Source organism: Parasteatoda tepidariorum, chromosome 3, assembly GCF_043381705.1.
Source record: "Parasteatoda tepidariorum isolate YZ-2023 chromosome 3, CAS_Ptep_4.0, whole genome shotgun sequence".
NCBI classification, from domain to species: Eukaryota; Metazoa; Arthropoda; class Arachnida; order Araneae; family Theridiidae; genus Parasteatoda; species Parasteatoda tepidariorum.
The window spans coordinates 65,667,583-65,682,859 of NC_092206.1; the positions used below are offsets into that span (position 1 = coordinate 65,667,583).

At 31.1% G+C, this 15,277-nt stretch overlaps 1 protein-coding gene across 4 annotated transcripts in view; it reads right to left on the reverse strand.

Annotated features, from left to right (window-relative positions):
• Positions 1 to 15,277, reverse strand: part of LOC107455051 (translation initiation factor IF-2) — a 35,826-nt gene that overhangs the window by 5,250 nt on the left and 15,299 nt on the right. For 2 of the 4 annotated variants that reach the window (XM_071178772.1, XM_043045455.2), the window contains exons 3-7: positions 13,528 to 14,277; positions 12,862 to 12,931; positions 11,456 to 11,577; positions 9,695 to 9,790; positions 2,008 to 3,828 (exon numbers count right to left, since the gene is read on the reverse strand). In XM_071178772.1, coding sequence (XP_071034873.1) covers positions 3,743 to 3,828; positions 9,695 to 9,790; positions 11,456 to 11,577; positions 12,862 to 12,931; positions 13,528 to 14,277 — 1,124 coding nt within the window. In that variant the 3' untranslated portion in view covers positions 2,008 to 3,742. Of the gene's footprint in view, positions 1 to 2,007; positions 3,829 to 9,694; positions 9,791 to 11,455; positions 11,578 to 12,861; positions 12,932 to 13,527; positions 14,278 to 15,277 lie in introns of those variants that run through there. The other 2 variants (XM_071178771.1, XM_043045453.1) reach the window with 1 other exon arrangement.

A 15,277-nucleotide genomic window follows, 5' to 3' on the forward strand; every position in this document is an offset into this window, starting at 1 on the left:
ATGATGGATGGTTTGAAAAATCAATTAAAGTAAAACGGAAGGAATACGATTGTAATGCTACGTTCTTCTTAGGAAATATATATATATATATATATATAGTTTCCTTTTCAGAAAGTACAGGATCCAGTTTTTTTTAACTCACTTTTCAAATTGTCAGTAATGTATAGAACACTAAGTAAAATTTACTCAGTTACTTAGTAAAATTTACTAAGTAAAATTTACTTCGTAGAACATATTTGTTACTCGAATTTTTAAATATAAGTTCCCTTAAACTCAAAATGTATATCTTTTTGAATAATTCCCCCTTTACATTTGCATAAATAATTGTGTAGGCCATCAGTTGTAGAAGGTAAATGACACTTAAAAAAGAAATTTAAAAAAAAGCGTAACAGAATTAAAATTATATTCATTGCATGTAATATTATTGATGTCTCGATATCTTATTTAAAGATTGCTTTAATATGGTGAAATTTTTATACTTTTTCAAGAACAACACAACTTTTATTTTGATTAGTTTATTTGTTTCCTTTTAAAATGAAATACATATCTACATGGGTTACTACTAAACTCAATATATGGGTGATTCTTTGGAAATATGACAATTCGGAAAAAAATTTCGTCAAATTTACAGTCTTCAAAATAATCAAAATTTTTGTATATTTATTTAGTTGCATTTATTAATGTCTTACAGACAGTAGTGTCGTTTATTGACAATTGCTCAAGAAAAAGAAGAAAAAATAGAAATTCATCAAATTTTGAATGCTAGGAAAATGACATATTAGCTTATAAGTTAAGAAAACAGTCATTTTAAGCTAACAGAAAGAAACTAAACTTAACAAACTCAAAAAAGACAAAGTTGAAAAGTTAATTTTAACTTTTTATATAAATAAATTCCAGAAATAATTATTGTGAGCAATTTGAAAAAATTAGTTAAGTATAATAGAAGTTAGAGAGTAACACGCATAGTGAGATTGTTTTTAATTTTACTGCATTTTAATTTGAAAAGAAGCAGTTAAAACAAAGAAAACAAAAAAAATAGCAAAATTTCATTAATTTCAAAGCTTTTTGAAGATGCAAAATGACTGGAATATATTGGGTAAGGAGCAGACATTTTTAAAATGATGATATTCTTAGAAATTTTGACACAGTCTTTGTTTAAATTAAATTGTTTAAATTAATTCTTTTATCCACTGTTAAAAGAATCAAAAATGTTTTTATTGTTGATATGTTCAGAATAAAATTGTGTATAATAATCAATAATTAAATAAATAAAAATCTTTAATTACATACAAGCATATTACAATCTTACATAAACTGGGTATTAGGTTAATATTTGCTTTCCCTCTTTTCGCTATACTGTTTAAAAAATGTCCGGTAAATGTCAATGTCCTGGCATTCATAAGCCGGGAAAATGACAGCCAGGATAATGACAAGTTGCCATTTTACAGCATTTAACTTTACTTTAACTTAACATTTCGGAATGAGCCATTTACTTTCCGCAGAAAACAGCAGGATTTCTTGAAATAACTCAGATACATCTATATAGTTTATGCTATTAATGATTTCAAGAAGACAGGAAAATGTCAACATAAAAACCTACTCACCTTGAAAATTTTTTTGAAATAGGTTTTGAACCAGAAAGTTGGTACTTAATTCATGCAATAAGACATGTTCAGATAGGATGGTATTCTAATCAATCTCCTAACCTAAGATATTGATTGCTGGCTCTATNCATAGAACAAATTTGTTACTCGAATTTTTATATATAAGTTCCCTTAAACTCGAAATGTATATCTTTTTGAATAATTCCCCCTTTACATTTGCATAAATAATTGTGTAGGCCATCAGTTGTAGAAGGTACGTGACACTTAAAAAAGAAATTTAAAAAAAAGCGTGACAGAATTAAAATTATATTCATTGCATGTAATATTATTGAAGTCTCGATATCTTATTTAAAGATTGCTTTAATATGGTGAAATTTTTATACATTTTCAAGAACAACACAACTTTTATTTTGATTAGTTTATTTGTTTCCTTTTAAAATGAAATACATATCTACATGGGTTACTACTAAATTTAATATATGGGTGATTCTTTGGAAATAAGACAATTCGGGAAAAAATTTCGTCAAATTTACAGTCTTCAAAATAATCAAAATTTTTTTGTATATTTATTTAGTTACATTTATTAATATCTTACAGACAGTAGTGTCGTTTATTGACAATTGCTCATGAAAAGGAAGAAAAAATATAAATTCACCAAATTTTGAATGCTAGGAAAATGACTGGAAAGTCAGGAAAATGACATATTAGCTTATAAGTTAAGAAAACAGTCATTTTAGGCTAACGGAAAGAAACTCAACTTAAGAAACTCAAAAAAGACAAAGTTGAAAAGTTAATTTTAACTTTTTATATAAATAAATTCCAGAAATAATTATAGTGAGCAATTTGAAAAAATTAGTTAAGTATAATAGAAGTTAGAGAGTAACACACATAATGAGATTGTTTTTAATTTTACTACATTTTAATTTGAAAAGAAGCAGTTAAAACAAAGAAAACAAAAAACAAAAATAGTAAAATTTCATTAATTTCGAGGCTTTTTGAAGATGCAAAATGACTGGAAGATATTGGGTAAGGAGCAGATATTTTTGAAATGATGATATTCCTAGAAATTTTGACAGTCTTTGTTTAAATTAATTCTTTTATCCACTGTTGAAAGAATCAAAAATGTTTTTGTTGTTGATATGTTCAGAATAAAATTGTGTATAATAAGCAATAATTAAATAAATAAAAATCTTTAATTACATACAAGCATATTACAATCTTACATAAACTGGGTATTAGGTTAATATTTGCTTTCCCTCTTTTCGCTATACTGTTTAAAAAATGTCCGGTAAATGTCAATGTCCTGGCATTCATAAGCCGGGAAAATGACAGCCAGGATAATGACAAGTTGCCATTTTACAGCATTTAACTTTACTTTAACTTAACATTTCGGAATGAGCCATTTACTTTCCGCAGAAAACAGCAGGATTTCTTGAAATAACTCAGATACATCTATATAGTTTATGCTATTAATGATTTCAAGAAGACAGGAAAATGTCAACATAAAAACCTACTCACCTTGAAAATTTTTTTGAAATAGGTTTTGAACCAGAAAGTTGGTACTTAATTCATGCAATAAGACATGTTCAGATAGGATGGTATTCTAATCAATCTCCTAACCTAAGATATTGATTGCTGGCTCTATCTATTTTGGTTATAAATAACTAAAAAAAGTGATCAGGAAAAGGACTGATTTTCAAGTAGCAAATAATTGATAGAAAAAATTATTTTCAACAAAATTTTTGGAAATAATACTCTCTGCATATATTCTAGAAATGCTTACAACGGTTGAGATAAAAAAAAGTTAGATATTGACGAATGTATGGGAAGTTTTGAAGCTAATCGGAAATATTGTTTGTGACATACCAGGAAAATGACATTTTGAAATTAAATTAAATTTTTTGAATATATAAAACAGTCAATGCTTGTGCAATGTCTTTTTAAAATGCTAACAGCAATGCTATGTATTAAAAAAATTTTTAAAGCTCTTTTAGTAGAATAGTATTAGATCTTGGATCTGTCAGTTGTCGTTTTTCGTGAGAATCACCCATATATTAACATACAGCTAATTCTAATTTACAAATTTTATACAAAGGATTCCATTTCTACACAAATTCATATACAGAGGGGTGGTATGATTATTGAAATGACCAGGGTAAACCATTTGCTACGACATTGAAACTTTTCAAAAAAATGTCTACTTCTTCATTACTGAAGTAGTTTACTGAAATAAAAATATTTTTTATAAGATAATGAAACACATCTGCAAAATCATATTTTAGTTTTAAAAATCATAAGCAAATGGCTGAAGCAATAAAAAAAACACGGTTTTTCAATACTGCATGCAAACAGTTCAATAGAGGTGGATGATATAGATCAAAAGATTTTTAGGTTAGAAAGTTGTAAAGGAGAAAAATGCCATGCCAGTTAGCGAAGACGCTCAAAAGTATTAGGGAAAGTTTAATCAGAGTAACGATAGGTATCCGCAATAGATTTTCGTATTTTCAATATTGTGCGTGATCATCTGCATGACGCCAGAAAGTGGAAATTGTTTACAAGCCAAGATTTAAGAATATGCAGATTAGAGCTTTCGTTTTCAGATCTCCAGTTATTAGATTGCACCCATCCATGCATGCATGCAGACAGATAGATTTTCGAGAAGAAATAACAAATAGATATTACATGAGACTATCATTAGAAAAACTAAATTTTATTAATGTAATGATTCTCTGAGCAATTAGATCCAGTCAACAAGTTAAAATAACTTTAGGAAATAAATACTTTCAACCTAAAGTGTCAGATTTGTCTGAAAAGTAATGTTAATGAGATTTTTTGGTCCGATAAAAACAACAGATTAAAAATTTTTAAATTAGGCTACTTCAGCCTTGATACATTGCTTTCAGAGACATTTTCTGGCATCAAAGGCGTCATAGTGGGCCTTTTCCGGAGTACCCTTTAGAGCATAGGTTCTCAATGGGGTAGATGGGAGCATACTGAGGGGCAGTAAACTTGTTTTGGGTGGTAAGGGGCGTTGGGTATGTTTTGGGCTGTAGGGGGCGTTGGGTATGTTTTGGGAGGTAAGGGGGCGATGAGCATGTTTTGTCATTCAAATTTAATTTTAAAACTTACAAATAAAATTATTAAATTGAGATTTATTTAATAAATAAAATTAATCTAAAAATAACTTATAAAGAAAAAAAAGATTAAATTAATATAATAAAATAAGGATTATCCGATACACCATTTGTATCAGCAATAAAGCGAACTTATATGACAACTATTCTCCGATCCAAACCAACACATCTCAGCTCATGAGTCAGTAGTTTTTGCCTCTGACTCATTTAAGCCATTTGGTGGAAATTGAAGTGCATGCGCTTTCAGTAGAATGTCTGATTTGACCCGTGTTTCTTATAACGGTTTTCGTTAGCTTCCTTGCAGTTTTTTCCCCAGTTTCGATTAGATGTCATAGTTTATTTGGCCATTTACGCACGCGAATTAGTTCTTTATCATAAATTATTCATTAATTTTGAGAAATAGTTGATTTTCTTTCATCGTTTGTATTTTGCTCCCACCAACAATGTCGGTTTACAAAAAGAAGTGTCATCAATACAGTGCCACGTACTTGATGTTGGGATTTGCTCAATCACTGTTGAACTCTCTTTGATATTGATTTTGAAGTTGATGAATCAACCTTGTCTGGTAACGTATGCTTTACTGAAGACATAGGTCCAGTTTGTAAAGGTAGGAAAAATTATTCAAGAGATGCTTTTTGAAAGAAGCTTGATAATAGATATCAAAGTTAAATCTATTTTTAATACTGTCAAAGATTATTTTAAAGAGAAAAACACTCCTCTTTCGAATAATATGTTCATTGCCACTGATAGGCTCCTGCAATGGTGGGTTTATCGCCCTTTTGCAAAGGGATGCATCAGATATTTTAGCTGTTCACTGCGTGATTCACAGACAGCATTTAGTAGGAAAAAATCTCAGCAACCGTTTGCATCAATCATTGCAATATGCCATATCTGCTGTGAATAAAATTCACAGTAATGCTCACTACAATTGATTATTCAGACATCTGTGTAAGAAAAACAATGAAAAATTCAATCGCTTGCTACTATACACCGAGATTTGCTGGCTTTCCNAATGACTTAGTATTTACTAAAAAGATTTGATTTTTTTAAATTTTTTTTTAAAAAGTTGTTATGTGGATTTGAATGATTGTTTTGAATTCTTAGAATTTTGTGCATTTGCAAAGTACCTAAGTTAGTAGCGAGCGAAGCGAGCTTGGTTTGCGAAGCAAACCATATAAGATTGCGTAGCAATTTTCGAGGGTTGGCAAGCGTTAGCATTGTGCGTGATCTACATGACGCCAGAAAGTGGAAATTGTTTACAAGCCAAGACTTGAATATGCAGATTAGAGCTTTCGTTATTAGATCTCCAGTTATTAGAATGCACCCATCCATGCATGCATGCAGACAGATAGATTTTCGCTCTTACATAGTTAGAGAAGAAATAACAAATAGATATTACATGAGACTATCTTTAGAAAAACTAGTTTTATTAATGCAATGATTCTCTGAGCAATTAGATCCAGGCAACAAGTTAAAATAACTTTAGGAAATGAATACTTTCTACCTAAAGTGTCAGATTTGTCTGAAAAGTAATGTTAATGAGATTTTTTGTTCCGATAAAAACAACAGATTAAAATTTTTTAAATTAGGTTGCTTTAGCCTTGATACATTGCTTTCAGAGACATTTTCTGGCATCAAAGGCGTCATAGTGGGCCTTTTCCGGAGTACTCTTTAGAGCATAGGTTCTCAACGGGGGCGATGCAGGTCCGCCTCGCATCGCCCTGGGCGATGGGAGTATACTGAGGGGCAGTAAACTTGTTTTGGGCAGGCGGTAGGGGGCGTTGGGTATGTTTTGGGAGGTAAGGGGGCGATGAGCATGTTTTGTCATTCAAATTTAATTTTAAAACTTACAAATAAAATTATTAAATTGAGATTTATTTAATAAATAAAATTAATATTAAGGAAGAAAAGGATTAAATTAATATAATAAAATAAAGATTATCCGATGCACCATTTGTATCAGCAATAAAACGAACTTATATGACAACTATTCTCCGATCGGAACCAACACATCTCAGCGCATGAGTCAGTAGTTTTTGCCTCTGACTCATTCAAGCCATTTGGTGGAAATTGAAGTAGAATGTCTGATAGCTTTCAGTAGAATGTCTGATTTGACCCGTGTTTCTTATAACGATTTTCGTTAGCTTCCTTGCCGTTTTTTCCCCAGTTTCGATTAGATCTCATAGTTTATTTGGCCATTTACGTTCGCGAATTAGTTCTTTATCATAAATTATTCATTAATTTTGAGAAATAGTTGATTTTCTTTCATCGTTTGTATTTTGCTCCCACCAACAATGTCGGTTAACAAAAAGAAGTGTCATCAATACAGTGCCACGTACTTGAAGTTGGGATTTGCTCAATCACTGTTGAACTCTCTTTGATATCCGACGAATTTTAACTTCAAGTTGATGAATCACCCTTGTCTGGTAACGTACGCTTTACTGAAGGCATAGGTCCAGTTTGTAAAGGTAGGAAAAATTATTCAAGAGATGCTTTTTGCAAGAAGCTTGATAATAGATATCAAAGGTAAATTTATTTTTAATACTGTCAAAGATTATTTTAAAGAGAAAATATTCCTCTTGCGAATATTATGTCCATTGCCACTGATAGGCTCCTACAATGATTTGTCGACATTGTGGGTTTATTGCCCTTTTGGAAAGGGAGGTATCAGATATTTTAACTGTTAACTGCGTGATTCACAGACAGCATTTAGTAGGAAAAAATCTCAACAACCGTTTGTATCAATCATTGTAATGTGCCATATCTGCTGTGAACAAAATTCACAGTAATGCTCTCCACGATTGATTATTCAGACATCTGTGTAAAAAAAACAATGAAGAATTATTCAATCGCTTGCTGCTATACACCGAGATTCGCTGGCTTTCCAAAAACTTCTGTCTCAATAGGTATTGATATCTTTTCGGCTCTGTGCTTGAGTTCCTCGAAAACAGAGACGTAGCTCTGAGAGACAGATTGCTAGAATTTAGGAAATACTTAGGCTGATTTATCTGTAAAATGTAATGGTTATCTGTAAATGTAATTTACAACTTCAAGGCAACGAGCTAAATTTGATCCCTACAAAATCAGTTATTTCTGCCTTTCTGAATAAACTCATTTCGTGGAAGCAGAATTTTGGTTGGAATGAGTTCAGCCAAGTAGGCGAAATTCAGTCTGATGATGCACAAGAATATTGTCAACACATTGACTCTTTGCACATGAACATTTCTGACCGTTTTAAAGATGTTTTGTTCCCTGGAAGTCCCTCAATGGGTTTATGGGCTATGAACCTTTTTGTGAATATTGAAACAACAGAGGTTCAGATTTACGAGGAATTGGTCGAACTTCTAATAAATGAAACTTTGAAATGATGATCGTCTCACAGAATGTTTGCTTAAAGGTAACATCAGTCGTCTCTATCCTGAACTGTACACAATCGTTAAATTTTTTTTTAATTGCCTTCTCTTCCTCTTAACTTATCGAACGGGGATTCAGTGCAGTTATGGATCTTGTCTCAAAAAGGAGAAATCGACTCGAAATTGTGCAGCGAGGGAATTTGCGTCTTCATCTCACTAAAAGTATTGATCCGAGCGTTAAGAAATTGGTTCTGAACCATTAAGTATAATCATCCCACTAACATAGTTACTTGAATGTTTCATTGATACTACTTTTTAGAGTTAAAAAATTATTTTAAGTGTTTTTTTAATTATCTAATTCGGAATAAATTCTTCTTCTTAAGCATAGGTTTCTTTGTTGCATTTTTTTTTTTCATTAAACAAATTTATTTTGATCATAACAAATTAACTGTGATTACCTGCCGTGAGGAAATTATAGAGCTAATGTACACATTATGTTTTTTTTTAAAAAAAACAAACAAATTTGAAGCGTAAAAAAATTGATTAAAAATATTGCCTCTTATAATTCAGCTCACCTCCTGCCGTCCCCATGTCTAAATAATTGGATTTTCTCGAAGGCGTTAAAATATTTTTTGCTCCTTAAGCGGGCGGCAACGTTAAAAAGGTTGAGAATCTATGCTTCAGAGTTTTAGTGGAAGCGCTTTCAGTCTCTCGTAATTATGTTTTTTTCATGGGAGTTTTCAATCACGGGAACAAGAAGTCTAGATTAGAAATGGCAGGTCTATAGAGCGACTGGTAAATCGTTGGCACCATTGAATCTGCCTGGAAGCGGTTTATGAGGAAGGTGGAATGGCAAGACTTTTCTTTAAACTCTTTTCTGATCTACAAATTGTACGCCACAGTCTCGAGAATAGCAATTTTTGAAATTCTTAACCAATGTTTCATTAAAGTAATACCCAACAACTCTTGAACACAATCGACTGAGTTAAAAAGTTGAGTCACATGTGTCTCATTTTCGTTACTGGTAGTTGTCTATGGCCTTTCAGAGCAGTCTTCATCATAGCCATTAAGAAATGACTTAGACTTACCACTAGACTTATTACCGTGAAGCAACAAAAATTATCTTTATCAAGGGAAAAGTTTCTTATTGCAGTACGCCAAAAGATGGGAAAAGTTTCTAAATATTGCACAAATCTACCGCACCTGTTAAAACTGAGTCTTCAGCACCACGTAAGTCACCCTGCCACCACCACCAATTCCAATCGGTACGCGCATAATTCGATGTACATTCATTTCACTGTAAAATAAGTTATACACTTTTTCAGGACAAACCCTGTACCTTGAAAAAAAATACAAATTCTTTGAAAAATAATCCTTATTCAGGGAAAATACGCTTTTGTGTTGGATTTCGTAACATAAATTATTCTCTGCGCTAATATCTTAGAAGACCTCTTTAAACTATGGAGATTGCATCTTAATTGCTTAAAAATCCGATTAAAATTAGGCCAAAGTTTATAATGAACGTTAAGTTTTTTTTTAACATTGTACGTGTCATATTAAACGTTCTTATGACTAAAATATTGTAGAATGAAATAGTCCTTACGATGTTCACATCGGGGTCCTCTGTATTCAGGTGGGCATCCGCATACATCTGGACCGGTGCAGCTTCCTCCATTCAAACATGTCTGATTGCAAACAGCTAGAAATAAAGACAAAAATAATTAACATAATTTTTACTATTTAGTTAGCTAATTTAAGTTAAACAATGCTTAAAAAATAACAAACCAATTTATAAATGATTTTAGTTAAAGTTATTTTAGTTAAATAAACGACTGCAAAACTAATAAAAATAAGATTATTGCTTGTCTTGTTCAGCGAACTCAATAAAAATCATGAATCGAATTGATTGCTCCACATTTTAGTTATTTAAATTTAAGTCTTAGTTGTACTATATAAAAGTATTAAACCTATTAGCAGATTATTGAAAGTATGAGAAGAGGTGAAAAGACAGACAAGAACGAGTCTTGCTTTTGAATAACATTAGTGCAATATTTACGCGTGCGTAATACGTATGTTATTAAAAAAAAAGAGCAGGATTTAGGTTAAGAAGCTGGACAGAAGTTAAAATTAAACTTTTAGCAAATAACTGATCAATATTTTTTGTCTTCTGCTTTTGATACGCCAGGTTTCCTAACAAAAATTGGTTATGCTTTAGTTTTAATGTTATATTGATATACAGATATTTAGTTATAATGATTAACAGACCTGTCAAAAGTGAAATACTTTAATTCCGTCTCTGTTTTGCTTCCAAAATTTGCAATAATGTATATTAAATTTTTAGAATAACCTATTTTTTATGCTTCATATACTGATTCACATTGTTCGTGAATTCGTGTATAATTTTGCTTCAACCTTTGGAATACTAAGTATTTTTGCCAGCTATGGTGCTATGATTCTCTTATAAAGTATTTCGCGATTTACTTATGGAATAAAGTACTTAAAAATGTGGTGGCTTTAGAATTGTGAAAATTCTGAAATTCTACGAATATTTTTTTTCCAAATGTAATTTCCAAGTAGAGCTGAAATGTATATAAAAATATAATCAATTTAATCATTAATATAATAAGCGTAATAAATCGAATTAACAGCATGAAGATCAAAGTCCCTTTTGAACTCAGCATTGAATCAGTGAATAATCATAACATTTATTCAATATATCATTTTCACCTTTATTTAGAGGATCATTTTAGTTCTTATCCATTTTAATGCTATAAAATACCTATTATTACAGAACCGATATTAGTATAGAAAGTAGTTATTACCGCAATATACACTGCCCATTACCGAAATGCCAGTTGTAACTATTACTACTATTAATTAATCACCTTCATTAATAATAGTTAGGTAATTTTTCACGACCCTCGAAACTGATAAGTACCATAATTTTCACACTTATTCGTACCAATAATTATAATCAGTTGATTTCAATATTTTCATGCGTATCAACTATTAAAATCAGAGGATTTCATATCATTAATCTACTTCAGTAGCACTAATATCATCACTACTAGCATTTAAGCGAATATTTCATTGATAAGCAAAAATGTCAAAATTATTAAACAGCTTTTACAAAGTTGATCCAAGTCGTTTCTTAAGAAAAATAAAGAAGTAAAAATTTTCGTCGCATTTACTAAGCAGCTGACTTCTCTTCGTCTGAGCAGAAGTGTAACCTTTTCCATATCAGGGTAAATTGAGAAATCATTTAAACATCATTTTAATAAAGAATTTAGGTGCATTAAATGGTCATGATCCGTTCAAAGTTGATTAACAACATAATATTCATTTTTGCTGCTTTCATACTTACGTTGGCAATCAGGGAAGTTCTTTGTTGGTCTCCAAACTCCAGTCACGTGCCAGCATATGTTCCCCTTGGATGTTGTGTTCTCTGGAAAGCGATATCCTTCTTGGCAATTCGCTTCACATTTGCTAAAAATAAATAAATAAATAAAAATTGAAATTCCAATAAATAAATTAATTCAATTTTAAAAAATGTTGCAAAACTAACAAAGATAATTCGTTTCTTCAATGCAAAAACAAATTTTTTGATGTACATAACAGTTTCTTTTTTTAAAATTGATTGAAACCAAGAAATTAATTTAATTCTAGAAGTAACTATGTAACTTCTTACTTATTATTATTATTATTTTAGATAAACATAACATCGCACCTAAATTGTGCAAAATGAGTCATACAATTCAACGTGTATGACATGCTTTGTAAACAAACATAAAGGTAAACATGGAAGGCTCAATCATAGAGGTTTGATCATCCTTCTTTTGTTTTGCATATTTCTTAAACATTTAGCCATTGAACACCTGATTACAGTATAAGTACTATTTTTGTCTATAAGCCATTTGTAAATAAATTCAAAGAGAAGTCACGAATAATATCTTTTCTGTCTAGATAGTTTTTTCGAAAGGTTTGATATATCGTATAAATCAAGAATTTTAATAAGCTATAGATTTGTCTTCAGAGGGATCAGTTATTAATACAAATTACATTCACTTAACAATTTCAGATCAGATTTGTTATTTTTCATCAGTAAGTTTTTGATATTTCTTACAGCACAATTATTGAATGCAATAATTTTTTTAGCAACTTAATTTTTGTTGCATATGTTTTAAAACCTCTTATTCTCGTAGATCAACATTCCACACACTCAGTTAAAACACACTAAAAAAAGCTATTTTATTGAATTATTATTCAATAGGCTTAAAAACCTCTTTAGACTCTCGTGGAAAATGGAAAAAGTTGTGAGTTCCGTGATTTTGTTTTATTATATCTAAGTTAAGTTCCATTAAAAATAGCAGACAAACTACATTTATAAAAATAAAAGCTATATATGTTATTTTAAAAACCATATTTCCAAACGCGTTACGATATTTTAGTTTTTTGCAATTTTTTTTCAACGTTATCAAATTACCATTCATATCATAAAATTTCTTCACTAAACTAAAAGGCTTCGGGTGAAAACATTTGAACATATTTAGTTTAGTTATTTAATTAATAAATATGTTTTATTGTGACCTTGGATAGCTCAACGTATATGGCGTATGCTTTTAACATCGACACCCGCAGGTTTGAACCTCTGTCACGGTTAGTTTTTTGGCCACATAGTTAGACTAAACTAAAAAAATCACTATGTCTGTCCTAATTTTAGCGATACGCAAAAAGAGATTCAATATCCTAATATAAAAAAAAAATACTTACATCTCTCTATTTGTGGAGTTGCATGAGATATTGGAGTACTTGGGTGTGAGTGGACGGTTGCATTTTCCAGCTGAAACAGTAATGAGAAAGATCTTAATAAAACGCGATGCATCAATAATCCTAAAAATTATATTTAACACTAAAGTTATATTTTACAATGAAAATAAATAAGCAATAAAATGTAACCCTTGAGGATAATGCTTTAAATGAGTTTTAACTACCTACTAAGCTGTATCTCCTTCCCATACCGGCAGCAATTTCTACAATTTTTTTACTGCATCATTATCTCACTATCTGGATTAAAAGCTGTGAGAATACTAACTTCATCACACCCATATTAATAAATTTTTTATGCACATAAATTGCTTTACATAAATGTATATTCAGTTAGCTACTTTTCAATAATATGTATATTCTATACTTGTTTTTACTAAATAATAATAATAATTAAAGGAAAAAAAACAATCCTAATTTTTAAACACTGCTTGACAAAGTCATGGCAGGATAAAGGAAATAACTGTTCTCATTAGCTGGGAGTGATCTTGCCTTGTTATATTTATGTATAGCAAGAAAGAATTATAATGATGTAAATTTATTTTCATCCTAAATTTTGGACTACATAAATGAGTTATTAAAAAATTCTTTAAAATATTGGATTATACTTACCATATTCATTATTATAAACATCGTAATAATGATGATTATGATATCCATCATATCCAGAGCCATAGCTATAATGATGATGATGAAAAGGACTGGGTAAAAACATTGGCATAAAACCAAATCTAGGCCTAAACATACTACTAGCACTAAGCAGAGTAGTTGCTGCCATGAAAGGCAATATTGTATACATAGCTGCAGACCTCCCTGAAAACCCACCACCATGTTTTCCGAAACCTCCTCTTCCGTAACCTCCACCGCCAAAACCTCCTCCTCCGCCATAAGGACTCGGATAGGATCCATAATATTTTGGTGTTTTTCCCATTTTGTGAGATGGGCCCATAGACATAAGAGAGCCCAGAAATCCTTGCTTCTTTAGAGGCTTTTGGTACATGTTAGAACCTGTTGGCAATCCTCCATAGTTCATATAAGCTGGAGCTGGCACCCCTGATTGGGGTTGCCAAACACGTCCTCCCAGAGTATTTGGAGCAACTGGAGGCTGTCTTGGGTAGTTGGCTCCAGGTATACCTCCCGGTTGTCTTGGATAATTGGCTCCAGGTATACCTCCTGGTTGTCCAGGATAATTGGCTCCAGGTATACCTCCTGGTTGTCTAGGGTAATTGGCTCCAGGTATACCACCTTGAGATGGATAATTTGGTCCTCCAGGTGCGGACGGTAACCCCGGCTGCCTAGGGTAGTTTGCATTTGGTATACCTTGTGACCCTGGTTGTCTCGGGTAATTAGCGTTGGGAACTCCTAGAATATAAAAAGAGACATAAGCTTATACTATGAAGCATCTAATTAAAAAAAAGTTTTTAAAGTCAAATTAGTTTGAACGAGCATATATGGAAGCTGTTAGAGCTGTTGGAGAAGATTAAATCATGTAGGCAAGGGTTAAGAAAGTGAGTTGTGCAGTTATTAGCATTACAACTGAATTTTTTTCAATGTAATATTTTACCTCAAACGCATTGCGCTTTGTTATAACTTTATAATGCCTCCCTTCAAATTTAATTGGGTAATTGCCAAATTAAATTCATTAGTAAATTTTTAGTCATAAAATTGTTTCAAAACTGCTTCGATTTGTAATGTATAGTTCGAGAAAGGGAGGTAAGACCAGCTAGCTAAGATTCGAAAGGTTGTTGCAAATAAAGTGTTCGACTCAGAAACAGTCAGATTTAACCAATATATTCATTGTCTAATTCTGAACATAATTCTGTAGGCTTCACTACCTTTTTTATAAATAATTTTTTTCATAAAAATTTTTTTTCTTATGAAAGCTAAATCACCTGAACTTACACCAACTGGTGGGGTAAAACCGGGTTCATACGCAAAACTTTATAGAAAATTAAGAATTTCAATTAAAAAGTAGCAAATACTTTTTAATTTCGAATGACAGTTTAAGAATATTATGTATTATGTACTTAATTCACATATGAAGTAGTTATCTTCTACCGCTTCGTCGCAGCTTTCTCGGGCCTAGAAAAACATTTTCCATATTGGACCCACCTTTCTCTTTTTTTCTTCTTTACTTGGAAAATATATTATTACAATATAAACAAACAATGTCTGATTTGTTTTATCGTCTTCATCGGAAAAAGAAATTAATCGAGGATTAAAGTTTGTTTGATAGAACTGTTGTATCATATTGGTTCTTTTTTTTGCCATTTTGTTTTGAGGTTTTCCATTTTTTTTAAAGTTACTGTAAAACAACTTTCTCTTCCTTGATAACAGATTTTTTTAAATCATCTTTTTTCTT